Genomic DNA, 27,043 nt, shown 5'->3' with positions numbered 1-27,043 from the left:
TTGTTCTCCTGGATTCTTTTAGTTTTACATAACAGTATTGTGTGTGTGTGTGTGTGTGTGTGTGTGTGTGTCTGTGTGTGTCTGTGTGTGTCTGTGCGTGTGTGTGTTTTATCAATACAGTTATATTTCCCTAGAAAAACACCAAAGTTTTCCCTGAAGTTAAAAGTCAAACTGAAATCTCTTTTAGTTTTTGTTCCTGACTGACTTATGACTGACATCTGTTGAGATGCAGTGTTGTTGCTAGGTTACCTGGGTGCTGGAGAGCACCACAGCATTGGATGTGACCTGCATGGTAATTTAAATGCACATTAAGCAACTGTCCAGTGTGTGTATGCAATTTGAATCATTGGACAGGGATGTACATGTTAGGAAACAGAAAGGAAATTAAAGTGAGAAATGAAAGAAGCAGCTGAATAAGATCAGAGGAATCATATAATGAGTAGGCTATTTGTGGAGCATCAATTTAAATGTTTTGTTCTTAAATGTCCCGTATTTTAAACTTAAAATGAAAAATTATCTGTGGCAGCATTTGGCATTTAGGACGACTTATTGTATTGGTTCATTTATAATCCACTTTAGCAACAGAGGCTAATAGTTCCCATCAAACAGAGGAATATCTTTATCCTAAAATTAACACTAATTTCCCCTATTGGGTTGTTTTTCAGTCACATTAAACCTGCTCAGTTGAGATGCACGATAACTCTTCTTTTTCCCACCCATACCGATAACCAATAACATTTTTAACGGTTTATATCCACACCTGAGCTCAAGAAAGGCTAAGATGAAGTGAGTAAAGATGAATTTAACATTGGGCTATTAGCTCTGCCTCTGATTTAACACAATAATATGACCGACATCACTACTGTAATCACAACAAAAACAGTTATGACTCTTCAAAAGTCAACATTTATAATTGTTTCAAATCAACTCAGGGGGCAAATGGGCTGAATATGAGTGAAATCAAGGCAAAGTTGGCTGAGTGTATAATTGGCTCTTGTCATGTCATTTTCGGACTTATCTGTGTATTTTGGCCGATAATTATCAGCCAATATCGGGCTGATATTGTGCATCTCTACTGCTCAGTCTTTGGCAGCTAGGAATTATTACTTTTTTTTAAATATATTTTGCTGGAGAAGTCATTTTCCACTGATGTTGTGTCTGAAATGAATGTATTTCAGTGTCAGTGTGAGTTCTGATGCTTGAAGGGCATTTGTTCCTGCTCTGTTTGGAGAAACCTCCATCACTCATATGGTTTTTGCAAATGCATGGTCGTAAAATTGGAGGTCGTAAACTTTTAACTTCCTGACAGTGTTAAACCTGAAACACTTTGACAGGTGACAAAATATAAACCTCAGTTATCTGCTTTAAGTCCTATTCCAAAAGGTGGTCCAAAAGATTCAGTCCTGACTCCTGACCCATCTCGGATGTTCAGGTGTTATCTCCGTCTTTTCCCTCCTCTGACCTGTTTTTTCGTAGAATTTCTGGAAGTCTCTGTTGCATTAACAGAAACAGGTCAAGGGCAGTCAGTCGGACTTATCTCCCCCCTCTATCTCACCTGTTATCTCGTCTGTTTTGAGGAGGTCGTTTGACCCTTCAGAGGTGTTGTAATTGTCGCTTGTTAATAACAAGTTTTCTCAGTTAATCTTTGAGCTGCGTTTCTCGTGTTAAATGTTAATTGTGTGGGATCTTCTTCTTCCATAGTCTCTCCTTAAAGACAATTCAAATACCTGTCATAGTGATGCTGGAGTTATTTATCACCCATGCCACCACCCCCACTCCCCCCACCCCAACTCCCCCTTTGCCCCAGCGGTCGGTACAATGAGTCCAGGACAACCCGTTCATCTGGGATCAATTAACCCAGGCGGGCAGGCTGAGCCGAGTGCCCGTTTCTGACTATGCTCAACATAATGATAGGCTTTCAACCAGTAATGCCTTTGTTCTGGATGGGTCTGTTTGTTTTCTTCCTCTGGTCAGATGCGAGTTTCAAGGGGGTGCATCTGAGAAGGTCTATTTCTGCCCTCTTGTTTTCGGGTCTTTTGAGTTTCCATAGCGTTTGAAGTCTCCTTACTTAATTAAAACTTAGGGTTGGCGATCATGAATGTGGCCGAGAATGCCATGCAGAATGGCATCTTGGGTAGAACGGCGGTTGGAATTTGATGTCAGAAACCCCAAATCACTCCTCAAATGTTTCCCTTGTTGATTTTTCCTCTTTTTTTTCCTCCCCACTGTTTGTGTTCATTCCTTCTATTTACTCCCAGATTGAGCTTTTACATGGATCCCGTGAGGTATTTTGATACTTGTCAGTCAATTAATTATTTTCTACCAGTGACGGTTTTATTATTATAATTATTCAGAAATTGTTTTGAATCACAACCAGTTCCTTGTTTTTTTAAGAACAGCATCTCATGACAGCACTTTTTAAAATTCTTGATCCTGTTTATCATGCCAATGCTGAACCTTTTGTCTATATCCCTGGTTATGAATGCATCTGTCTATGTGTATGTGTAATATTGAGCTGATGTGAGTCTGGAAACTGCTGCAAAACCATCAAACAACCTTGAACGTCCTCTGTTGTGCATGTATTTCCCCCCAGACCAAATCAGATAATGAAAACTGAAGTACAGGTTATCAACAAGTGCAAAACACTGAACATCCAGCTTAAAAATCTAAATGTTATTTGCAACATTTCCTCTGGTCTGGTCTTGCCGTAATAATTTGGCACTAATTTTTGTAATTGAATAGCCCTGCCATATAAAGTTGTGTAGTCGTCGGTTTACCCAAACAGAGAAGAGGTCAATAATGAAATATAGTTCATGAATAAACTAATGTTGATATAATTGGAAGCACACAGAGGAAAATACAGTCTGAAATGTTCCGGTTATATTATAGTTAGGTGGCGGTGATGGATTTCAAACTTAGCTTAACTCGGTCTCCAGCAGATTTCTAACGGCCAGCTCAGTGAGAGGCAGATGGTCACTTACCGGACACACACTGCTTCCAATTCTCACTTCCGAAACTGTTATTGATTTGATGTATGGTCCATCTAGTCAGAGCCTCAACACTCATTAAATGTAAATGTGTCTGAAAGCTTCAAAATGAACGTGGCTGCACCAACTGTTTAGACCTCGTTGGAGGCCACACTACAAGGCGGAGTGGGGCTGGAAGATATTATCATATGAATGACAAAAGTCGGGGCATTATTTCGGACAGTCTGTCGGCTGAGCGTTCATAAAGTTTCACATAGATGCACAAATGAAAAGTGACAGAAAATCCTACTTAATTAATCTCTGCTTACCTTGTTAATTGCTGTAAGTGATCAGAAAGTTATGAAAATGTTTGATTAGTGTCCCTGTATCTCTCACATGTAAAGGGATATGAGATGATGTTAGATCATCCAACAATAAGGACTTTATTTGAAGCATGCTGTCAGGTTATTTGGAGGAGCAGCAGGAGCACCGGTACAGGAACTGAGCAGGGGCCATTCGCAAAAATATTGTAGCCAAATTAATTTGAAGATTTTACCACTTAAACAGTCTTTGTCTATCTAAATCTATCCAAATCTATCCTTAGTAACATTAGTTCTTATCATAAATTCTTTCTGAACCTACAATTAATCTGTAGAGCAGTTAGTTAAAGTGCACGCCATAAGAAAACGGTAGTTCAACGGTTCACAAACTGTAGCGCCAAAGGACGGATGGAGATGTTTGATGGCAAGGTGATGTGGCGAAAAAATTCAAAATAAAACAAATATTTAAAATGATATTTTTGACACATGAATTTGTGGATGGTCCCGTCCACATCAGCTCATTTCTCAGCTCCTGCTGCTTGTCTAAACTAAGAACACAATGACCTACAGTAAATCTACAACAGGTGACACAATGACTGTAGATAAACACCCCACACAACCCAAACTATCTCTTTAAGTTTATCGTTTCCAGGTGAATTTGTGACGACTTGGGGGGAAAGTAAATTGAGAAACAGTGTTTGAAGTAGATGAGTCACGTCTGCAGAGATTTTACAGGAATTTTATTGACTCTGCAGCTTTACAAAAAAATACCAGGCGCGTTTGATATGGACAGAACTTGCACAAGACGAGGTTGTGGCGGTCAGGGGGTGGGGGAGGGGCAGCAGCAGTCGACCTTTTCTCAGCGTGGTTTGTGATAAACACTCATTCAGACGGTTTTTGTCTTGACGTGAAGCCGCCGTCTCTGTGAACGACTTCCTGCCGTTCATTCAGGTGAATGCACTTCATCCTGTGTTTTGACTGGAAGCTCTCTAACGTTAGGTCCCGCCCTGCTGTCAGTCGACCTGCTGTGATCGTTGACCCCAATAAAACAGCAGTGAACAAGTCGGTTTTACAGGCACACACACAAAGTTATGCAAGAGTGTATGTGTCTGTGTGTGTGTGTGTGTGTGTGTGTGTGTGTCTGTGTGCGTGTGTGTGGCTAAAAATAGCCAGCAGGCCTCCACTTTGTGTGTTTTGCTGACTGTGTTTTATAAGGTGCCAAGTGAATATCTCCGTCATCGTTCTCAATTAAGCAAGTGCATGTGTGTGTGTGTGTGTGTGTGTTGTCTAAACACTTTCTCCCATCAGGCCATGGGGGCCTCGTTCCGAGAAACACCAGACACCAGCGTCTGTTTCATCCTGTCGTGTGCGGAAATTTTAGTGAATCTGAACATTTGATGATTGAAACAGACGCAGGCGGAGATGCTGCTGCTGTGTAAACACCACCCTGTCAGGGCTTTAAAAAGTTTTTAAAAAAGAGGAGGAAGCTGCACTGTTGTCACATAGACAGAGTCTGAGCTTTGTGTCAAGGTCGTGCCACTATTTATAGATCAAAACTGATGATTGTTCACATCGTGAGATATTCTGTAATTGACAGTTTTGATCCAGAGGCAGAAACACACAACATATGTAGAAGTGTTTAAATATCCTGAGACATGGGGTCAATCTGTCAAGTTATTAGACTTAATTATTATTCTGAGATCATAATGTGAGTTTTACAGTAGTTACATTAAGTCAACTTCAACCTGTGGAAGACTGTATAGACTTACATTAGTGGTTTGGTAAGAGTCCTAATTTACCATCTGTTTTATAGCTGCAGGGCCATATTATATTATATTACTACCTTACTAATTATCTGATGAGGCTACAGCCCTATTAGCACTGTATTAAAGAAGAGCTATTGAGACACTCATGCATGAATAGCTGACTACTTTCTTACCATTTCCACTGATATCTCTGTTTCTCTTTATGACCTTATAACTCCGACCCGAAGAAAGATTTTCAGTCGTCAGGTGTCTGGACCTGAACTTATCTGAGAATCAAGCTCCTTCTCTCTGGGGCAAGATGTCCCGTGTCCAGCCAAGAGCATCGGAGTGAAAGTGTTTTAATTATTGGGTCGGTTTGTTTTGGAGAAGAGGAGATGGAGATCTCTTTGGTTAATTAGGCTCCTTGGGGATATAAAAAACAAACAAACAACAACACTTTTTCCTAAAGTGAGGATACAACAGCAGCAAAATACATCTTTTGTTGAAGGCTGAAGGCATAGTTTGATGTTAGAAGATAATATTAAATAGAGATTTTATCACATTTTGTTAGCGAATATTAACCACATTCATTAACTCTGTCAACACTTATCAGGCCTTTATAAAATTGATGACAACAACAACAAAAAATACAGCACCAGTAACAGATCTGATATGAACAGCATAAGCAACAGTTGTGGTTAAAGTGAGTCTTCTTCCTCCACTTCTACTTCTGCTTCTTCTTCCATCCTTACCTCTACTTCTACATATTCCTTTTTTATTCTTGTTCATCCTCCTTTACATATTCTGCTTATACATCTTCATATTCATTTTTCTTTTCCTACAGTATATATTTGTCTTATCTGTTTGAAATCTGATGCTGCAGCACCACAGTTCACTTGTGCACAGTGCACTTTATTTTTTTTATCATTGTTACTAATGAGCCGCTAGATGTAAATTTCCCTTCAGGGGACAAATAAAGTCTAGATCCATCTAACTATTAAGACCAACGGCTCCAACATCCCCCACAAGAACAACATTAGCTCTTTCTGAAGTTCAATAGTTTAACACCATGCATATATAATAAGGACTGAGGCTGCAGCTATATAACACTTTAGACTTGAGGAGTAATAGATGTAAAAGCTTCAGGAGAATCAAACACATTGTGTGTGAAACATTGTCACAGCTGGATCGGTTTTGCATAAAACTGTTCTGTCAATAATCAAAGTTGATATATCTGTTGTTTTCTTTTCTTTTTTATTTCCTGCAATCTGAGTAAAATAAATCTGATTCAGAAGTTATCCATCAAAAAACACCAATGTGGCTTCCTGTGACCTTTGCCCTTACGCTGTCTCTCATTGAGGTCCAGGGGTTAAAAATCTCCTGAGGCTGCGTGTGTGTGTGAGATAATACTGATGTTTGATCCTTTTTATATCCAACATTTGCTCATCAGCAACTGCTGAAGTCGGCCCCGATGACCTTGATCGACCTGCTGAGGCGAGTTTTGTTGTGACGGGTGAACGAGAGGAAGTCATTAGTGGCCCTGTTCCTGTCCACCGCCCTGGAGCATTATGGGTGGGGGAGCCTGGTGTCTGGGCGGTGTAGAGAACTTGCCTCTTCCTGTCTCTTCTTGTACTGCTGACTTGACGTCTTTTTTTTTATGTGTGTGTGTGTGTTTTGGGGTGAGCTTGTTTGTGTGTGTGGGTTGTTAAACTGGGGTCATAGTTAAGGTTGAGGTTCGGCCAGTGTGGAGCCACTGAGATGTTATTTGGTTTATTGCCGAGACTGTGAGACTGAGAGACTGATGTGATGTGTGCTTTTATGTGATGTGTGTGTGTGTGTGTGTTTTTTATATGTGTGTGTGTGTTTCCTTGAAGGAAAAAGACAGGGTATTCCTCCACTCTGGCCTGCAGGCTGACCTCTGACCTGTGGGTTAGGGTGTGGGCCCTGATGATACAGAGGTTTTCCAGGTTATTATCAGTTTGAACAAAAGTAAAGCAGCCAGTCAGCAGCTCTGTGTCGTGTTGTTACATCACACCCTTTGTTTCTTTTACAAACACATGGAGACGATGCACAAACGCCAATAAAGTCAAATAAATTGATTGCACCTTTTTTCTGCAGCTCTCTGCTTTAATCTGCAGTAACCTATGTGTGCATTAAATTCCGAGGCTGATGTTTGCTGATGTGTCTGTTTGCAGATGTATGGGCGCTACACGCAGGAACTCGGGGTGTACGCCAAAGAGGAGGCGGCTCGGCTGAGGGAGAGCGGGCAGCGGCGGTCGGTCACCGACCGGAGTCGGACCCTGGACCTGCTGGAGTACGACAAGGGACGCTGCGCAAAGTGTCGCAGTAAGTTTCACACCACGAGGTCGACGTTCGAAACTGCTTCTGCTGACAAATGGACAATCTTGATGGAAACTATGTCTATATTACTGATTGTTAAAGCGCGGTTATCAAGGTCGTACGGTGGTGTAGTGGTTAACAGGGTCTGGGTTCAATACCATCGGCTGTGGAGTGTGAATGTGAACGTGAACAGTTTGACGTTTTCCCACCTCTTGTTCTGACCCTTGGCGAAGGATGAGTAGTGTAGATGATGGATGGATTGATGATGATCCAGCATCTGCAATATGTGTTGTTATACAGCTAATTATATCAAATCAATCAATCAAATCAAATAAACTTCACTGTCCTGACAGAGAAATATGTCTAGGGTGTATAGTGCTGCAGGCATAGAATAAAATAAAAAGCATATGAGAAACATATGTAGACAAACAATGTCTAATAGAGACAGAGTGGACATATCAAACACTTGTATAAACAACACAGTTTTAATTCGTTTTGTCTTTATTGATCTGCTCATTCCTCTGATTTGGAGAAATCTTCATTCTTCATTATTCAGGCTTGGAGCTGGTTTGGCTGAATTAAGTCGATATTTTCACATTTGACTTTGATATCATCAAAAAATGAAGAAAAAAAACATTACGTTGCTCTAAATGAAGGTCACTGATCGGCTATAAAACCATAATCAGTAAATAAACCATTAATTAAAACAAATCAAATCGCCTCCGACGGAACAGAATGTCAAGGAGCTACCAACAGATCAAATGACGTCTACTACGTCCACACTTTTCATTTTAAAATGCATCTTTTTTGCTACGTCTTGACCTCCAGTCCACTTCAGTTGAAGATGGAGCTGATCCCATTTCGGTTTGAAAACTTGGTGGCTCGTTGTAGCCTGGACGGCAAAATTGGGGACCATTGAAAACAATGACGTAGACGCTGGCTGACACTCCATGATCAGGTCTTATCAGCCTCTTGTTGTCTTTGCTGCAGCTGCCGTCCAGGTAAATTCAGCATTTTAATCCCTCAGCTCTTTGCTGCTCATCATTTGTAGTATTTCAATCAATGGAGTAGACAATCAACTTTCCGGTTACGCCAACTCCTCATGGTCAGTAAACTGTACGTGTTTGGTCTGTGCTTGTTTCAGGTGTGTTGTAATGGACACATTGTTTCTGATACAGAGCCAAAACAGATCATTTTTGTTTCAAAGTGCAGTTTTAAAATGAAAACATAGGTGTATGGGTGGAGCCATCAATGGTCTTGATAACAACCCGAATGATTTATTAAGTAGATCTCCTCTGCAGTCAGAGATTTCATGTATCTACAGCCCAGTCCTGCTGGATCTGGATCTGGATCTGGATCTGGAGGACCATGACCTGGAGAACTTGTCAATAAAAGCTTTTATAGACTCAGTATTACACCTCTAGACATTGTTGACATTTGATTTTTATCAGATTTATACATGGTATGTGTCAGAGCTTCATGTCGAGCCGACCCAGAGGTCAATAATCACAATGTCCTACACGTCCTCCTATCAGCCATTCCTGCAGATTAGCAGGTTAAACAATAAACCAGGTGAACGGCATCAAAGCTTTTCTGAATTTGGAGGCGGTGTTTTCAGTTCACTGCACCGACATCCACTCCAGCTGTTTGAGACTGTTTCTAGAAAGCACTTCTTAATGGACCGAGACACTACGAGACAGCGTCTGAGTTGACTCTGACTCTTGTCAAAAGGTTTTAAAAGAACTTAGACCGAAAAAAGAAATGAATTATTTTTCCAAAACAGTTTCCGAACCTCCCCTCCGTCTACAAAAACAGGAAACCATCTCCTCTCTAATGGTCTTCATGATGACTCAGTTGAGGAAATTCGTGCAATTTGACATCACAGCCGCGGTGGTGGTAAGTGTTGGGATTAGATAGTACATTATATCTGCCCCCCCCATTAAAAGAAATAGTAACAGTATCCGCTTCATAAAGCAGCCTGAGCCGTCTTCAGCACCGCTACCCAACGGGGGAAACATCATTTCTACATTACCTCAGTGCTGGAAATGCGATACCGACGGCACTTTGGCTGCTCTGAAATGGACTTAATGCTTTACTGCTCTCTGCTCGGGAAGCATTGATCAGGCCGGACACTCGGAAAAGAGAGAGAGAGAGAGGGAGAAAGGAGGGGGGAAAGAGGGGGAACGACTGAGGAACGACTGGCTCAGCAATGTGTGGACAACACAAAGTCGGTGTATCCAGTCTTGAAACGCACGGGTGGTTTCATGAGCACATTCCCCCACCTCTGTCTTTGTACTGTTGCTAGTAATAATAATAACGTGTGTGTGTGTGTGTGTGTGTATGTATGTGTGTGGGACAGATTATAATGAGATTAGATAACGCTGCGTTCAGGACACACAACAGGATAAAACCGGCTGTAAACACATGTAGGAAATGTCATTTTAAGTTCTTTCTCCGTCTCTTTATTTCTCTAATCACATCTATTGTGTCTTATTAAGAGAATAAAATCATTACTAACAGCTTATATCCCACTTTTATTGAGACAGCTCCCTCATTTTTCTTTTAAAAACCTGCAAATCAGATTAACACATCGAACAGTGTTTACAGGAAACATTGCTGTAAGAACAGAATAAACATTTGTCCTTTTTTTGCAGTCAGACAGTCACCTGAAAACTCAGCAATTGAGTCGTGTGCATGGGTGTTTGTAGCTGTGATAAAAATCAAGACCAGGGATTCACGCTGTGAGAAGAAGTTGCTGACTGATCCTGTGACTCCTGTGATTAATCAAATTAAAGGGCCAAGTCACAGCTCGTTCAGTCTGTGGTTAAAACAAAAGTCAGATGCTCTGATGAAAAAACATTAAAAAAGAACTACGCCTGTGGATGATCTCCCCATCACTTCTGGTGTAATTTGAGTTTTTTTTTTTCTTTTTACATAGACATGTGATTACAGATTGATTACTGAGGAGGAGCATGACCCTTTCAAAATAAAACGCCCTCTTAAAAATTTCACCCAGAAGCAAAAATTTAAACCACCACCATTCTGCCTCTTGACAATCAAAGAGACTGGATGAAGTCGCTGCTGCTGAAGTGCTGCTGAGCATCTTCTCTCCCTCGCCGCTGCCTGTTCTGTGTAAACAGAGTGCCCTCTGCTGTTGACAAGTAAACAATGCACCCAGCACTCATCACTCACACTCACACTCTTTTGTCTTAAATGCTGCAGACCTGTGTTTGTGTGTGTGTCCTCTGCTCTCATCTCAATGATGAGATTTTTGCTCTTGTTTCTCTGGCAGCTGATGAGTCAGCTATCTATCCCTCCCCTCCTCCTCCTCTTCTTCCTCCCCCTCCTCCTCCTCCTTTTTCCTCTATAAGGATCAGGACACCAAAATGCCACTGATCGAATTGATTTGTCACCCAGGAGGAGGTTTAAAACACAAGATGTGGTCTCTCACACACACACACACACACACACACACACACACACACACACACACACAAAGTCAAATATAAACACACACACAGTTAGATAAAGGCATAAAACATGAAGGGACTGGCAGAAAATATATGTGAATATAAAAAAAACACACACAAACACAGACACACACATTCTTCTGTGGGTTATGACTACAGCTGCTGTGGGAGATACACTGATTCTCGCATCCACACACACATTAATGCACACTGTCACCCCTGCTTAGATCGGCACAATCTCTCTTTATTATTGCTCACTCGCCATCTTTTGTAATTTATATTTGCACACACACACACAGAGGGGAGAAGCAAACACACACACACACACACACACGTAACATCCTCCTATTGGTTTGCTGCTGTTTAATGATGCTGAGTGTTGCAGCCAGCAGCAGCAGTATCTACAGCCCATCATCAGCATCCTCTGTCCCTGTAGGAGCTGTCATCATCTCAAGTGTGTGTGTGTGTGTGTGTGTGCGTGTGCGTGTGCGTACAGTGAAGTGTAATGACGGCCGAGCAGCTTGAACAACAGGTAGCATCTCTTTAATTATGGCCGGCAGTGTGTGTGTCAGTCACACGATGCTGCTGGCAGCTCAGTGCACAGTCCAGCCTGTTAATATGTATAAAGTGTCAGATTCAATAAGTGTCAGTTCTCATGGAGCAGTGTGACAAGTGCAGCTGTTTCTCCCCTTTAGGCTGGAGGGACTTCAGGCAGTCGATCAATATTACACTAATAAAGTGCAATTTTACAAACTTTTCTGATAAAACAAAACAACTGTAAAGTCTAATAGCCATCGACCTTCAGCATTGTTAAATAAAAATCTGTGTAGTTTACACCTTACTGTAGGCTACAACAGAAAACCAGTGCTTTACAAAGCTAAAAAAAAAAATACAGTTACAGTAATAGGCTACTTATGTGGCTAAGACTAGAGTTAGACTTAATCATATTCATTTTAATATGTATATGTTTTAGTTAATGTTAAATACATTTACAGTTGCTGAGGAGGGTTGAAAACCAAACTGTCAAAACAAGACAATGAAATCTAGTTCAAATCTAGCCAGTAAGATAACAACGGCTAAAAGCTAAATTTACTTAGCTACTTTTTGCCACATAAATAGGACTATAGAAAACTAGAGCTAGTGAGATAAACACGGCTAACCCCTGGATAAAGCCTCCTACTGTTTACAATACTATTTTTGAAACCACATCTACATATTTAAATAAGATTATAATACATTTTTTATATCAGTTTCTATGATTTTTGAAGAATGTTTGCAGTAGCCTACTCTTAAAGTAGGCCTATCATCTCGTCTGTTAGTTACACAGTTAGCCTAGGCTAGGTGCGTCTGAATTCTTAAAAAACAAATTTTCTTAAATTCAGCTTTTTCCAGTTATTGATCTACCTTCGAAAAAGTCATATTGTGGAAATGTAATGCACAGTTACACTAATGTATTTCAAGAGTATGGCTCCACTTCAGATGCCACATCATCACCAATCCTTTAATGAGTTCATTTATTGATTTCAGACACATTGATACTTATGTTTGCTTTTCTGTATTGTGCTATTGCCTTTTGCACTGGAAGTGAGTGTACCACATCAGACATCAGCCATGTAGGTGTTTTTAAAAACCTTTCACCATTAAAAGTGTTACATAGCAACAAGAAAGTATTATGCCACTAGGCTAATGAACTTTCGGTCAACTGTGGAAACTGTCACTTTACTCAAGTCGCTTTTCCAAATGTCCTTTTATCCAGGGTTATTCAAATGCTCTTTTTGGAAATGTTTAGTGCACATTAAAAATAGAGGTGGGACCCAGCCTCTATGATCAAAACACTTCAAAATACCTTCTTCCACATGCTTATAAGAACTATATAGTAACTTTATTTGCACTTGTCAAGCCCTGAAGTCTTTGACATGTCCACAGCTTAATACAAAATACTGCAGCAAAGCTCACAACCTGAACCGGGATGGTGGTTTCTAAGCCCCGGATAAGACTTGTGAAGTTTAGAATTGATTTACTTTCACTTTTTTTTTTTTTAGCTTTCAACTGGTGACTTTTAAGGCTTAACTGGTTCTTCCCCTCCAGCTATACCCCCACATCTATCATATACTTATAAGGCAGAGCCCAGCCTTTGCATCATCAGCCAGGACACCTTTGCCCTTTTTCAAGGCTGCGAAAAAAGCTGAGTGGGTCTTTTTCTGAAGAACTGTACATTCGCCCCAAGATCAGACAATCAGAGCAACTTGTTCTGAATCACTATTAGAAAAATAGACATTTATGGATGACTCACAATGCTGTGAAGGTGCTTTATAAATTCACTGATGTTGCTGTTCTTGCAGTTTCCCCGCTGTAGGAGTATCAGCAGGTGAAAATTGCTGTATAGCTTTTTAACTTAAATCTTTAAGTGCCCACTTGACATAATGGGTCAGTGATGGTGATGACTCTGATCTTATGAGACCTCGTGTCTAGAGGGTGAGAAAGGAGCTGTAGGTGCAGTTTAAATAGCCATTTAAGACAATTTAACTATATGAGGATGGTGGTGACTGATATTAGGGAGTTAAAGCAGATATCAGTGGAATGTTTTTGTTAATATAAGTCCTAAATAGTCCTATTTTCCGTCAGCAATCACTTACATGAAGTATTTCAGCCTAAACACGAGTCTCTCCGTCACTCTGCTCTGCTGTAAGCCGAGGAGAAAATTTTCCTTGTGGGATACAAGTGTTATCCAATGAGGGGAGAGAACGGCATGAAGGGCTGTGTGTGCAGCCAAGGGATGCGCGTGAATGTGGTGACGTAGCACGAGGACCAATTGATGCCTGACAAGGGCGGGGGCTGCTAACTCATGGTGCGTTCAAGGAAACTCGTACTTTGTGTTTTTCCTTCCTGTGAAGTCATACCAGTTCGATCTGGTACGAGTTCACGGGTCGGAAGTTACGAGTGGCCGTTATAGGGAACTTTCACAGACAACAGGACGGTAAAAACACGAGCTACGGGTTACCTGGAACGCTACCAAGTCGTAGTTGTGACTTGAAACCGTAACTTACGGTTTCAAAAGCCTGCCTTGAACACAGCATTAGCCGAAACGGCCGTGCCACTGATATCTGCTTTAAGACACAGTATGAAACTTACAGTGAAGTTAATGTAGTGTTGAGTTATTTTCCCAGTTCGGATTTGTTCAGTGTCCGCTGATTAGAATCTAAATCACATTGAAGATCAGAGATTCATTGATGCTTCATTGTGGACGCAAACAATCACAATGTTGAAAGAATATCTTGAAAATTTATCTTAAAACGTACTGATAAAATTCAGTTTTGACCTTTCAAAATACTGACCCATGGGCGGTATACAGTAGAATGACCAAATGACACTAAAATCATGATTAAAATCACATTTATCTAGGTTTGAGATTTGTCATTATTAGATATTTTAATGTGGAAAAGTTACATATTATAACTAAAAAAGCTATATTTTGCCATATTTTTGCCACCCAATGAATGTTATCACCTTCCCATCAATATTTCCCCATAGGAAACATTTAACTTCTTTAAACTGAAGTGATCAGAGTTGTTTTACTGCACAAATATATATTCATATTATTAAATTGGACGTAATGAAATTTACCTAAAGGCCTGTAAAAAGTAGACAAAAGCTGGAAACCATTGTATTAACTTTCTGTAGTTTACTGTATATGGCTGTCAATAAGTGTACTGGGGTCAAAACGACTGTATTTCCCTCCTGATTGTTGTGCAGATTCCTGTAAAATGACTCGGTTACTCTCCACTGAGTTGTGTTAATGAAAGTCTGGATAATGATCTGAGGTTTTAACTTTGGTTTATATAAGAATTAGCGGAGTTTGTCTGCTTGTAAAACGAGGAGCAGCAGCAATGGGGCTCCTATTACCCACAATGCCTCCATTTGGAGTCCATTAAGTGAAAAACAAGCGGCACAGGAAAGAACATACGGTGTTTTCACTCGCTGTTGGCTGTTCAACCACCCAGTACCGACCGTTCCTGTGGGAGGGGGTGAAGCCTGTTGTTGCATGAGTTGTCCAGCAGGGTGCAGCATCGAGCTTCACTGCAGCACAGTCGGGTGGCGGCGGAAGCAGCAGCATCATGAGGACAGGAACTGCAGCGTATAGGAGAGTGGTGGTGGTGGTGGTCGTTCTGTCTTCTGTGGTTATGCATGTGCGTGCATGTGTGTGTGATGAAGTGTGTCAGTTCTTGTTGCGTCACATGATCACAGATAAATATTTGTTTATTCTTTGTCTTCGTTATTAATTGTTTCTTGCGTCAAGTCTGGTTTCAAATGAATCCCTGCACCAGACAGGGTTAAAAGGTAAAGATTACACAAGCAGGCTGATTACATTACTCAGCGTGTGCGTGTGTTTGTGCGTGACTGCAGCGTAACGAATTCTGTTAAAAGAGGTCAGCCATGAGAACGGACATAAAATATTCAGCTGACAAGAGGAACTACTTGCCCTGACACACACACACACACACATGCACACACACGCACGCACAGCAGTAGAAGGTAACTTGCAGTGATGCACCAATCCAAATCCCAGTCGAGCTTCATTTACCCACAGATGTGACTTAGAGATCTGATGGCAGTTGCCAAAACAAATCGACATCAACTCTATCGGTTCTTATTCTTTTCTTTTCTTTTCTTCTTCTTTTTCTAACCCCCCCAAATCTGATCTGTTTTGCCTTTTTATTTGTATCTCTCCATCTCAATCTGTCTTCCTATCTGTTGCTGTGGAAAGGGTCAGGTAACCTCCAGCTGTGACTGTGTGTGTGTGTGTATGTGTGTATGTGTGTATGTGTGTGTGTGTGTGGCTTCAGGCTGCTGTCATTCACTCTCACTGCTGATGTCACGGGCTCCCACATGGGTTCCCAGCATCCTAGAAGGGACACACACAGACACACAGACAGACACACACACACACACACACACACACACACACACACACACACACACAAAGCAGCTGTGTCCACAGGGTTGATGAAATATACACAGCTGTCTTTTTCTTTTCTCTTCCCTCCCTCTGTTTCCGTCCCTCCGTCCACCTGCACTGCTGCTATGTCATTTAATTGGGTCCAACACACACACACACACACACACACACACAGACACAGACACACAGCATTTTGCTTCAACAGGTGTGATGTCAGCAGGAGCTCAGCATGGCGCAGCGTGTTGCTATGGTGACCGGCAGGCGCCTAGCGACCAACAGTTGCTCATATGCTCTCGTTCTCTTTTCCTTTATTTGCTTCCTCTTCGTCTCCTTGTCTCCTCTCAATCTCTCCTTCCTCCTTTTTTCACCTCCTCCATCCTATCCCTCATCTTCCCCTCCCTTCTTCCCTCTTTCTCTCTCTCTCTCCCTCTCCTGTCTCACCCATCCATTTTTATGGAGATTGAAATGACAGAGCGGCGAAGCACCTGATTGGCTGATGGCCGGTCCAGGTGGACATTGGACACAGCACACATGTGCACACACTTTAATACTCCTTAACTATTGACACTTCCCATACTGCCACTGGTTGTGTGTAGGTGTATATGAGTGTACCTGTAGGTGTGTGTGTGTATGTGTGCGTGTGCATGCATGCATAAAAAATGTGTGTTTTCCTGGCCTGCTAATGTCTCCTGACATGTTGTCACAGTAGTTTAGGAAGGATTAGCAAAACAGAAGATGCAGGAATGTAAATTTTGAATCAGTCTAACTGGGCAGTGAAACCACACTGAATAAATATCCAAGTATTTTTCCACCCGATAATATTAAATTTGGCCTCATCTGCAACGATTAATGTGTTTTTTCTATCAATATAAGATGCACTAAGGAGACACAGTCAGGCTGAGAACTTATGTATGATTAAGACTTGTCTGAGTGAAACAGAGGAGTTAAAACTCAGTTGGTTTTAGTTTTTTAAAACAACTTTTTTATGGGAAAGCGATTTTAATCAAAAACAAAGCAGAACATTTTTTTTTTTTTTACAAAGTCAAGTTAAGTCAGTTCAAACCCCTCCTCTTTGCCCTTTTTTGGATTGGTTAGGGACGGAGTCAGGAGCTGCCAAGATGGCGATGGTGGAGCAGCCCAGCCTGAGCTTCTAAATTGACCTGCACTTGAGAAACCAGTCGGCAACATCACGTATTGATTTGTTTATAATCTGTGGTTTGAACAAAAAAAGTAAAAATAAAAAAATAGCCAAGACCTGAAAAGTTTTAGGCCCTGGTATATATATATATACTGTAAGGTCATTTTTGTTTTTACCATCTTGTTTCTTCTTATTGAATGTGGATTTTCGGATCATTTTATTGGTTGAACCCCAGAGAATTTTGGTATTTTCATCCATCAGCCCTGGATAAACATAGTTAAGGACTCAAACTGGGGATCTCCACTAAATACTGCATTACTGTGAGATGACGTTCCTAGCACCGTCTTTATGATGCAATTTGCAAAGTTGGCAAATGTGTTTTAATGTTTATATTTCTTTAAAATGGTAGTGTATTCATTTTTCTTAAAAGCATGAGGCAGTGATGATCTGTCCTGAGAAGTTACAAGACACATGAAGTTTCATGGAATTCAGAAAAAGCTTTGGTGAGATATCAAACCTCTACTGTACGTAGATATGTTGATGAATATTCATCAAACAGACATCCGTATACTAAAAGTTAAGATCAAGGTCATTAGTGCTGGAAGAACGGCAGAAATTGAAGGAGAGTGAAGGAATGAGACGAAGAGATTAAGAGGAGGATTAAAAAAAAGATGGATTTTCTTTCCTTCCTCAGTTTTATCAGATGTGTTTTTTTTTTTTTTTTAAAGTATATTTTTTGGGCTTTTATGCCTTTATAGATAGTACAGTTGAGACAGACAGGAAATGGGGAGGCAGAGAGAGGGGGGATGACATGCAGCAAATGGCGCCCGACGCGGGACTCGAACCGGGGCCGACCGCAGCGAGGACTGTGCCTCTATACATGGGGCGCCCGCTCTAACCACTACGCCACGCGACGCCCCATCAGATGTGTTTTAAACTCCACCAGTTGCTGTCGGGTCCAGAGTTTCCTCGCCGCCGCCCACCTCATCAATACTCATGTGGTAACACACACCACAGCTCCGACCTGCCGCTTATCCAACTGAACCAAACACAAATCAAACCACAGCGGCCGCCTGCAGACTTTAAAGGCTGAGCGGCTGCTGTGCATTTTACAGTTGAGTCACTTTACAGGAAAACAGCAGAAAACACTTCACAGCAGGTTGATTGTGTTTCACAGAGTTCATTCATTCAACCTGACGAGCAATTAAAGCTCCACAAATCAATATTTTTACTACAACAATAGTTTCAACAACGGGTTTGTGATAAAACTGAAGTGGATATTGAGGCTCGGGTCAGCAGGGCAAATCTGAAATAATGTTTTTGTTTGTCTGTTTGATCTGAAACTGACGCGTGTTCTGGGCTGCACAGTGCACACAATAGTTATTTGCATGTTACACACAAAAACACACACACACACACACTGTTAAATTGTCGCCTGTGTGGCTGAGTGTGTGTGTGTGTGTGTGTGTGAGGGAACTTTCACTTTAATATCAAGTAACCAAGGAGACTCAGGCCAGTGATCAATATTTGATTCACTCAAGCAGATTGTGTGTGTGTGTGTGTGTGTGGGTCTCGCATTGATTTTATCGTCTGGGCGACAGCAGGTTGAGCCAAGATGGCCACAGTAACGCTCACTTCATATTTAACTCACACACACACACACACACACACACACACACACACCTGTCCCTGGGTCCCTAAATCACTGGTCCTGTGCTGACTCCAGTGTGTGGAGCAGGAGCGCTGCCAAACGGGCCACGTTCAAGTCCAACAGAGAGATACACACACACTGACTGGCTGTGTCTATTACATAAAGTATGTTTGATTCCTAATTTGACTATTGATTTGATTAAAGGCCAATGTTTGGTGAAATCCAAATTAAATTTTCCCCTCAGAACTTTTAAACATCAAAACTTCTGGTCTATCTATCTATCTATCTATCTATCTATCTATCTATCTATCTATCTATCTATCTATCTATCTATCTATCTATCTATCTATCTATCTATCTATCTATCTATCGTTCTATCTATCTATCTATCGTTCTATCGTTCTATCGTTCTATCGTTCTATCTATCGTTCTATCTATCTATCGTTCTATCTATCGTTCTATCTATCTATCGTTCTATCTATCGTTCTGTCGATCTATCTATCTATCGTTCTATCGCTCTATTTATCGTTCTGTTGTTCGGTCGATCTATCTATCTATCTATCTATTGTTCTATCTATCTATCGTTCTATCTATCTATCGTTCTGTCTATCGTCTATCTATCGTTATGTCTATCTATCTATCGTTCTGTCGATCTATCTATCTATCGTTCTGTCGTTCGATCTATCTATCTATCTATCTATCTATCTATCTATCTATCTATCTATCGTTCTATCGATCTATCTGTCTATCTATCTATCATTCTATCTATCGCTCTATCATTCGTTCGATCTATCTATCTATCTATCTATCTATTGTTATGTCTATCTATCTATCATTCTATCTATCGTTCTGTCGATCTACAGTATCTATCTATGCTCCATGTGTCTTTCCAACAAACATATTATAATAAAATGTACCTATACATCACTTTTCTAAACACACACTCTATAATCTAATCTATAATCAATAATAATAGTATTAATACGGTCATTAATAAATAAAACTCAGTATCTCTCAGCTCTGTTGAGTGAAGAGATTCTGTGTGAGACTCTCCTCCTGTCTGTCGGTCGGCTGAGAGGCTGAGAGGCGGCGAGCCGTCGTGATGCCGTCACTCAGGGACCGGTGGGGTTGCTAAAGTCATCAGGTCTCTGAGTCAGCTGGGAGCGGTTTGAGAGACCGATGCTGTTCCCAGATCAGTTTCTCTCCATCTCCGTCTGTGGCTGATGGTTTAAATGGAGGAGGAGAGTTACTTCTCCTCTCAGCCGTGAACAAACCTGAAGGAAATAAAGTGCAATTATAAAAAGTCTGTACTTCCTGTATCAGAGCGCTGAGTTGAGTAGAGACAATAAAAGCAGATTTATTTTGTGAAGCTGTTGCGTTTAGAGGTGAGTGTGTTCGCGCAGCTGCACGTGTGTAAATCACTGTGTTGAGTCTTTACTGCGGCTGTGATCACACAGGCCAGAGTTTTATTAACGCCGTCGTTAGCTTTTATGTGTTAGATTGTGACATCATCAACATGTGGCTGCGACCGACGCCAAGGCTGCACGAGCTTTGTTTTAAAAAAATATATATTTTCAATTTATTGATATTCCTCCTCTGATTTCAGAGTTTGTTGCTTTTATTTCTTCTTCCTTGTCTTCCTCCTTTCTTCTCCTCCATCCTTCCTTCATTTTCATCGCATCTGTATCCACAAGTCTCATTGAACGTACTTGTCTTTTTCTGTGGTGTCTCCCATTTGTTTATATTGTTGTCAATCAATCAATCAATCAATCAATCAATCAATCAGTCTGTCTTTCTTTTGTCTTCTTTAGCCGATTTCTTTCTCTCTTTTTCTTTCTTTCTTTCTTTTTTAACCTTTTTGTTTCTATCGATCTATTCTATCTTTCTTTCTTTCTTTCTTTCTTTCTTTCTTTCTTTCTTTCTTTCTTTCTTTCTTTCTTTCTATCCTTTTTGTTTCTCTCTTTCTATTTCTTTCTATTATAGCCTTTTCTTTCTTTCTTTCTTTCTTTCTTTCTTTTTTAGTCTTTGTTTCTATCGATCTATTCTTTTTTCTTACTTTTTTAGCCTTCTTTCTTTCTTTCTTTCTTTCTTTCTTTCTTTCTTCCTATCCTTTTTGTTTCTATCTTTCTATTCTTTCTTTCTTTTTTAGCCTCTTCTTTCTTTCTTTCTCCTCATATCCTTTCTCCACACCCTCTCCTCCTCCATCCTCTCCCCTCTTTTACTCTCCTTTTTCCTCTCCTTCCGTTTCCTCTCCATCCTTTCTCACCACTCAGCTCTCTTCACTTCTCCCTCCGTCTGCAATCCATCACCGCCTCCTCCGCCCCCTCATCGCCACTGGGTATAATCTGAAATGTATGTGTGTGTTGGTGTATCCCTCTCTCTCTCTCTCTCTCTCTCCATCCATCCATCCGAGCCCCATGTTCTGAGTTATTACTCTCTAATCATCAGTGAGCCCAGAGCTGATCCACAGCGCTCACTCACACAACTATTTTATTTCCATACTTTGCAGATTTGTATCCTCACTCGTCTCCAGAAGAAAACTTTCTATCTCTCCATCATCTTTATGAAGGGTTGGGAAGAAATCCTGTGGGAGAAACAAATGAGGTTTAATAGTCTTCAATTAGTTTTTGCTCTTACTGTGTTTGTTGTAATGATCTCACAGTTTGTTCCTATCTGACTGTATTATAGGGGCTGAAGATTTGATTGATCATATCTACTAACTGACTGCTCAATAAGACACTGTGAATAGCTGAAATGTTGTGCCCTAATGTAGCTAGTGTATGCGTTGATACTGTATGTCTCGTAGCACACATAGGTACAGTTAGCAGCGATTTTTTTCTTTATACCTGTTTTAATTCTTAAACCATCAAACCTTTAAATTTCATGCACAACTACTGTAAACAAAAAGCAGTCTCATAACTTTTTGGATTCGGCAAATTTTAGCAGTAGCACCATGAAAAGTGGCTTTTAATGTTTCCAGTTTTTTGCTAAAAATGTAAAGTTAGCATCCTTGTTAGCAGATGCAAAAAGCAATGGAAACAGGATAAAACATCAGCAGTGTAGAATTATCATTCGAATGATATTTAGTCTATTATATAATACTATTCAAATATAGGCTATGTGTAAAATCAGAGAAAATAATACACTTAGCTGCTTAGCTTATTAGCTTAAATGCTGTTTTACTGACATCCTGGTTTTCATTCATGTTCCAGTCGTTAAAACAAATACTTTTCTCAATATTTTTTAAATATTCTCAATATCACATGAATAAATATATAATATATAAATATCCTCACTAAATATTGTTAGCTAATGACCTGCCAGAAGCATAGTCTGTCAAATTTAACAGCATCATTTGCCTTTTTTAGTAAATCTATATAGTCAATAGAACAGTATATTAGTCTGCTATTATAACTCTCCTGTGACATAATAAATCATGTTATTACGGAAGTATTTCATTACTTTGTCACGTAAGCCTGTGTGTCACCTGTGGGCGCCCACCAGGTGAGTTAGTGCTTCAGCAAACACTCAATTTCCAGGAGTAAATATTCAGCCGCTCTCGTCCATTATGATAATATATGTGTATGTGATCGAACCAGTAAGTCACCCTCATGAGAGCTATATCCTTCATTACCTAGACTTATTATAAAAGTGCCTGTCTTTTATGTCCTCTCCTCCTTTTATATATTCCTTCTTCACCATCTTATTTTTTCTTCATCCTTATCTCAGACTCTCCCCTCTCCTCCTCCTCCTCCTCCTCTTCCTCTCATCACCACTTTTATCCCTCTCTGTTTCAGGGTTTGCATTTTCCCCATCACTCTCTCCCTTCCTCTCTCTCTCTCTTTCTTTGCCGCCGCCGCCGCTCGTTCATTTGCCGTGTTGCTGAGTTTGCACAGGACCTGCATCCATCACAAAATAATAATATTACGTGGAGAAATGGATGGATTTTTCTCCTTCATTTTACATTGAAGGGGGGAAAAAGAAACTTGTTTGAAATGAAGGATGGATTGTGCCGACGCGGAGCGACACTGCTTGTGTTTAACTATGTTATGTTATGTGGTCTTGTTATTTGTCCTCCAGGGTCAGGGTACCCGTATGTTCTGGAAGCCCCGGCCCACGACTTTATCTCTGGTAAACAATAGACAAAACATGTTGTGTATCACCCCCCCCCCCCCCAGTCGGCTCCTGCAGCTCCAGCCCTCTGACACGCCCCCTAATAGCTACAGCTGCATCACTACGCCATCATTAATCTTTAATAAGTGATCATTAAGTGTTGCTCCAGCTTTATCAAGCGCTTGAGAGACGTCCCCTCCCCCCCTTCTGCTTTCCAACATATTAATGCCGCCATCAATAATATTAAAATATTTATATATACATGTATATATCTTGGTTTGTTTTTATGTCTGTGTTTGTGTGTGAGGGCGAAAAAACAGGAAATAAACTCCAAGCCAAAGTCTGATGATCCTGCAGTTTGCAAACTAACGCCTGCACATACACACATGCACACACGCACGCACATTCACCTTGTGGCTTCATATTAATCAACAGCCAACATGAAAAATATCTGTATGTGTGTGTATGTGTGTGTGTTATTCCCACTCTGCTGTGTGTGTGTGTTTCTGTGCCAAAAAAGACTAACTCGCCCGGCCCAGCCTTATTACAGCAGCCTGCAGCTCTAATGGAAAGTAATAAAGGGCTCTGAACATCTTAGTTTAGCAGTGTGTTTTATATATATATGTGTGTGTGTGTGTGTGTGTTTGTGTGTGAATGAATGAATGAGATGAATGGTTCTGATTAGGCAGTGCAAGCTGCAGACAAGCATGATGATCAATGTCTTCTTTCTTAGGGCTGCTTAAGAACAGATGAATATGCCACGGCCACACACACACGCACGCACACATACAAACATAGATATATGCACACTTATGTAGTCCTTTTCCCTCAGCTGTGTGCAGTGTGTCTGTGTGTGTGTTTTGTGGTGCATTCGCTTGCAACTTTTAATACTTTTTCTTTTGTTTCTCCTAAGATTGATGGTGTGTTTGCTTCATTTCTCTGCTTGCATATGTATGAATGTGTAACCTTGTATGTATGCTGCTGTTTTGTGTATATATATATATATACGTGTGTGTGTGTGTGTGTGTTTGGGTGTGTTGCTGTCATTTTAAATAACAGCAAAAAGGCATGTGCAGGGGAAAAGCTGTGAAATTGGTTGTGCTCGGGTGTAAAAGTGTAAATCAGTGCAGTTGTGTGTCTGCAGAGGACTGCAGAACGGAAGTGCTGACTCGGCAGCGGCAGAGATGGGCGGTTAGGATGGGGTGGTGGGGGGTGGGGTGGGGGTTTGTGGAGATGGAGATGGTGGGGGGGGAGGTTGGGGTGGGAAAAGTAGAGAGAGTAAGAGAAATGAATGGAGGCAGAGCGGAAATGGGAGAATGATTTGAAGGAGAGGGAAAACTTGGAGGAGGCAGAGAGAGAGAGAGAGATAGAGAGGCTAAAAGACAGAGAGAGGGGAGGGAGGGAGAAATAAAGTGAGTGAAGGAGGCAGGGGGGCAGATGGATGGATGGATGAATGGATGGCAAAGGTCTGGGGATTGGATAGATGAAATAAATGGAGATGGAGTGAGAAAGGAGGAAGAGAGAAGAGGTGCAGAGCGTTAGCAGCAGGTCCCTTGGCTTTTGGTTCACCAGGCTTTCATCCAGGAAATGAAACAACTTACCCCTCCCTCGCCTTTGTGCACGGGGCTACACACACACACACACACACACACACACACACACACACACAAAACAGATAGAAATATGTTTCCCCAGCGCATTTATACTTTCTCACCCACAATTAAGTTGATGGACTGTTATTGTCATCATCACTGTCACCGTCTACCTGTGTGTGTGTGTGCGCGCGTGTGTGTGTCTGTGTGTGTGTGTGTGTGTGTGTGTGTGTGTGTGTGTGTGTGTGTGTGTGTGTGTGTGTGTGCCTGTGCCTGTGCCTGTGCCTGTGTGTGTCTGTGTGTGCCTGTGTGTGCCTGTGTGTGTGGCCTCTGGAGAAATCATACTGCTGCTTTCTGAATCATCTGAATCACATCATGGCAGCCTCAGTGTTGATGCAGAGCTAATTTTGTTCACCACCAGTGTTTGACTGAGGATCATAAAACAGAAGCTCATCAGAGTTAATTAAGACATGAACTGTCAATAAGGTCTCAAGTGTCAGGACTCACTGTACAGTACACACTGCTGATCAGAGCCAAACTGATCGTTAATGACCTTAAATCATCAGAATATTTACATCATTAATGTGTAAGATTTTTAATTAAGGTGACTCATCTTAACCCTGAAATATCCGGATGTTTTTACATCAGAAATATGTTTGTTTTTTTTAATTATGTGCATCATTTGTAGTGGGCGTACAAGTAACACAAATGGTTCCCCATCACACTTGTTGCAAATGTAATTAATTATCACTATTTTCATTTTTCAGTTTCACACACTTCACTACAGTAAGGTGTTAGGTCTCAAACTGTCTCCTGATGAAGTTTTGACATAGACCTGTCCTTGATAATCAATCGATGCGTGTTCATTAGGTCATAACTGAAGCCAAAATTTGATGTTAATGAGCTTTATTGACCCTAAATATCCAAAATAAAGTCTAAACAGTTGCCATGATGAGTTGGAGTGAAGTTACCAAACCAGATGCAATTATAGAAGATTATTATGTCCTTATTTCTGGGAATACATAACTAAAAACAAGAGCAAAGCTGCCGTTTTCATGCATGGCACCATGTTGATTAAATATTTTTGGTGGTTTATAGTGCAGAGAGTTGATTTTTCACTATAAAAGTGGAGACATGTTAAAGATCTTTCTTACAAAATCATCAGTTCTAGGCTTTAAAAAGATAGATTTTGTAAAAGAAACTTTTTTTTGCAACAAGCCTGGTGTGGCTCTTAAATTTCAACTAATTAGTGTAATAAACTTAAAGTTGTTTAGTTTTTCCAAGTCTGGAAATCTGGAAGCACATTTTTAAAAAACTTTAACTTTAAGTCAATCGGCCAACTGAGACTTTAGTTTTAGGGAATGTGGTGTGTGGTGGGACTATTTTCTGCAGTGGATGAATCCACATTTGGTGAAGTTATTTCAGCAGGCAAGAGGAAGGTGAACAACCTGTAGTATAGCTACTGTAGGATGCTCTTGATTCAAACCAAGAAGTCAGCAAGCAGCTTCCTGGCTCGGCTGGTTCTGAAGCTCTGATCAGAGAGAGAGAGAGAAAATAAACCCAGTGACCCACGACCCTGATCAATTCATTAGAGGAGATGTCAGGACCGTTTTATTGATCTTTGAGTGTGTTCGGTTGAAGATGAAAAAGCACGATTGATCGAGGAGTTTAAAGTTGGAGTAAAGAGTTTGGCGCTCAGACTCGGACTTAGAAATAAATAAATAAATAAAACTAAGCAGTGAAATGAAGCGAGGACAGGAACCATCTGTTGTGTGCTGATATTTTTAAGGCTCCTCGCCTTCACTCGCTCGCCGATGCCAGTGGTTCACGCTGCAGAAATATTGGAGTATTGGATTTAAATATGAATGGGACCAATTTCAGAAGGTGGTGACAAAGCGATGGAGGATTGTCTTGCCAACTCGTTAAGCCGAGCTCAGACGACAGGAGCTTCAGGCCGATTAAACCCTGATTCAGCCTGAACGTTATGGTTCACCTTAGACTGAAACATTCCAAGATATTTTATTAAAAACAGTTTAAAAAAAACCCTAATTTCCATATTTGTTTCATAATCCATTCTACCAAACTTAAAGGTTCCATGTTTTACACTCTCCGGTTGTTTTATTTTCTAGTTTTGATCCATGAGAAGATGTATTTGTGGTTCTTATGAGCCAAAAACCATCTCAGTGTAGTTTTGCATCTCCTCTCTCAGCATCTCTCTGTAGGTGTCAGCCAATCAGTAGAGAGGGGGTTCAACTGAACATCTCTTCTGATTGGCTGACTGTTTTCTGAGTGATCAAAGAGTGGATTTCAGAATAAAAAAAGTCAGAGAAACCAAATCCTGCAAAGTGTTGGATGGTGGGTCCATCTTGGGGGCGGGGCTTAGTGACCACTTTGTTGTGACATCACAAAGTGACAGGAAGTAGGCTACTGACGGCTGGTTTTAAGGCTCAGTTTCTGAATACAGGCTGTGTGCATTTCTCTGTGGACTGAGGCTTTGATACTTTCACAGTATTAATATAGAACCTAGAGCTGCTTTATAATCACACTACACATGAATATATCACTTTATATGGGACCTTTAAGTTTTTTTTTTTTAGAGTGCTGCAGTACGACCGTGGTTGAAACACAGCAGCAGACAGGAACTAATTTCCTCCAGCTCTTGGCCTTCCTCAGCGTTTCTCTGACACATGTGGGCGTGACTCTTATTAAACAGCATCCAGGGACCTGCAGGTGATGAACGACCACACATGA

The 27,043-nt window shown here is 40.8% G+C and overlaps 1 protein-coding gene across 2 annotated transcripts in view; it reads left to right on the top strand.

The window, feature by feature from the left end:
* LOC146975771 (chloride channel protein 2-like) overlaps nucleotides 1-27,043 on the top strand; it is a 169,569-nt gene that overhangs the window by 48,373 nt on the left and 94,153 nt on the right. For both annotated transcript variants that reach the window (XM_085795010.1, XM_085795009.1), the window contains exon 2: nucleotides 7,227-7,377. In XM_085795010.1, coding sequence (XP_085651136.1) covers nucleotides 7,227-7,377 — 151 coding nt within the window. The remainder of the gene's footprint in view (nucleotides 1-7,226; nucleotides 7,378-27,043) is intronic.

The sequence above is a fragment of the Trachurus japonicus genome, chromosome 13 (assembly GCF_045865225.1).
Source record: "Trachurus japonicus isolate A0001 chromosome 13, Traja_1.0".
Lineage (NCBI taxonomy): Eukaryota > Metazoa > Chordata > Actinopteri > Carangiformes > Carangidae > Trachurus > Trachurus japonicus.
This window is presented reverse-complemented; position numbering and strand designations above follow the sequence as displayed.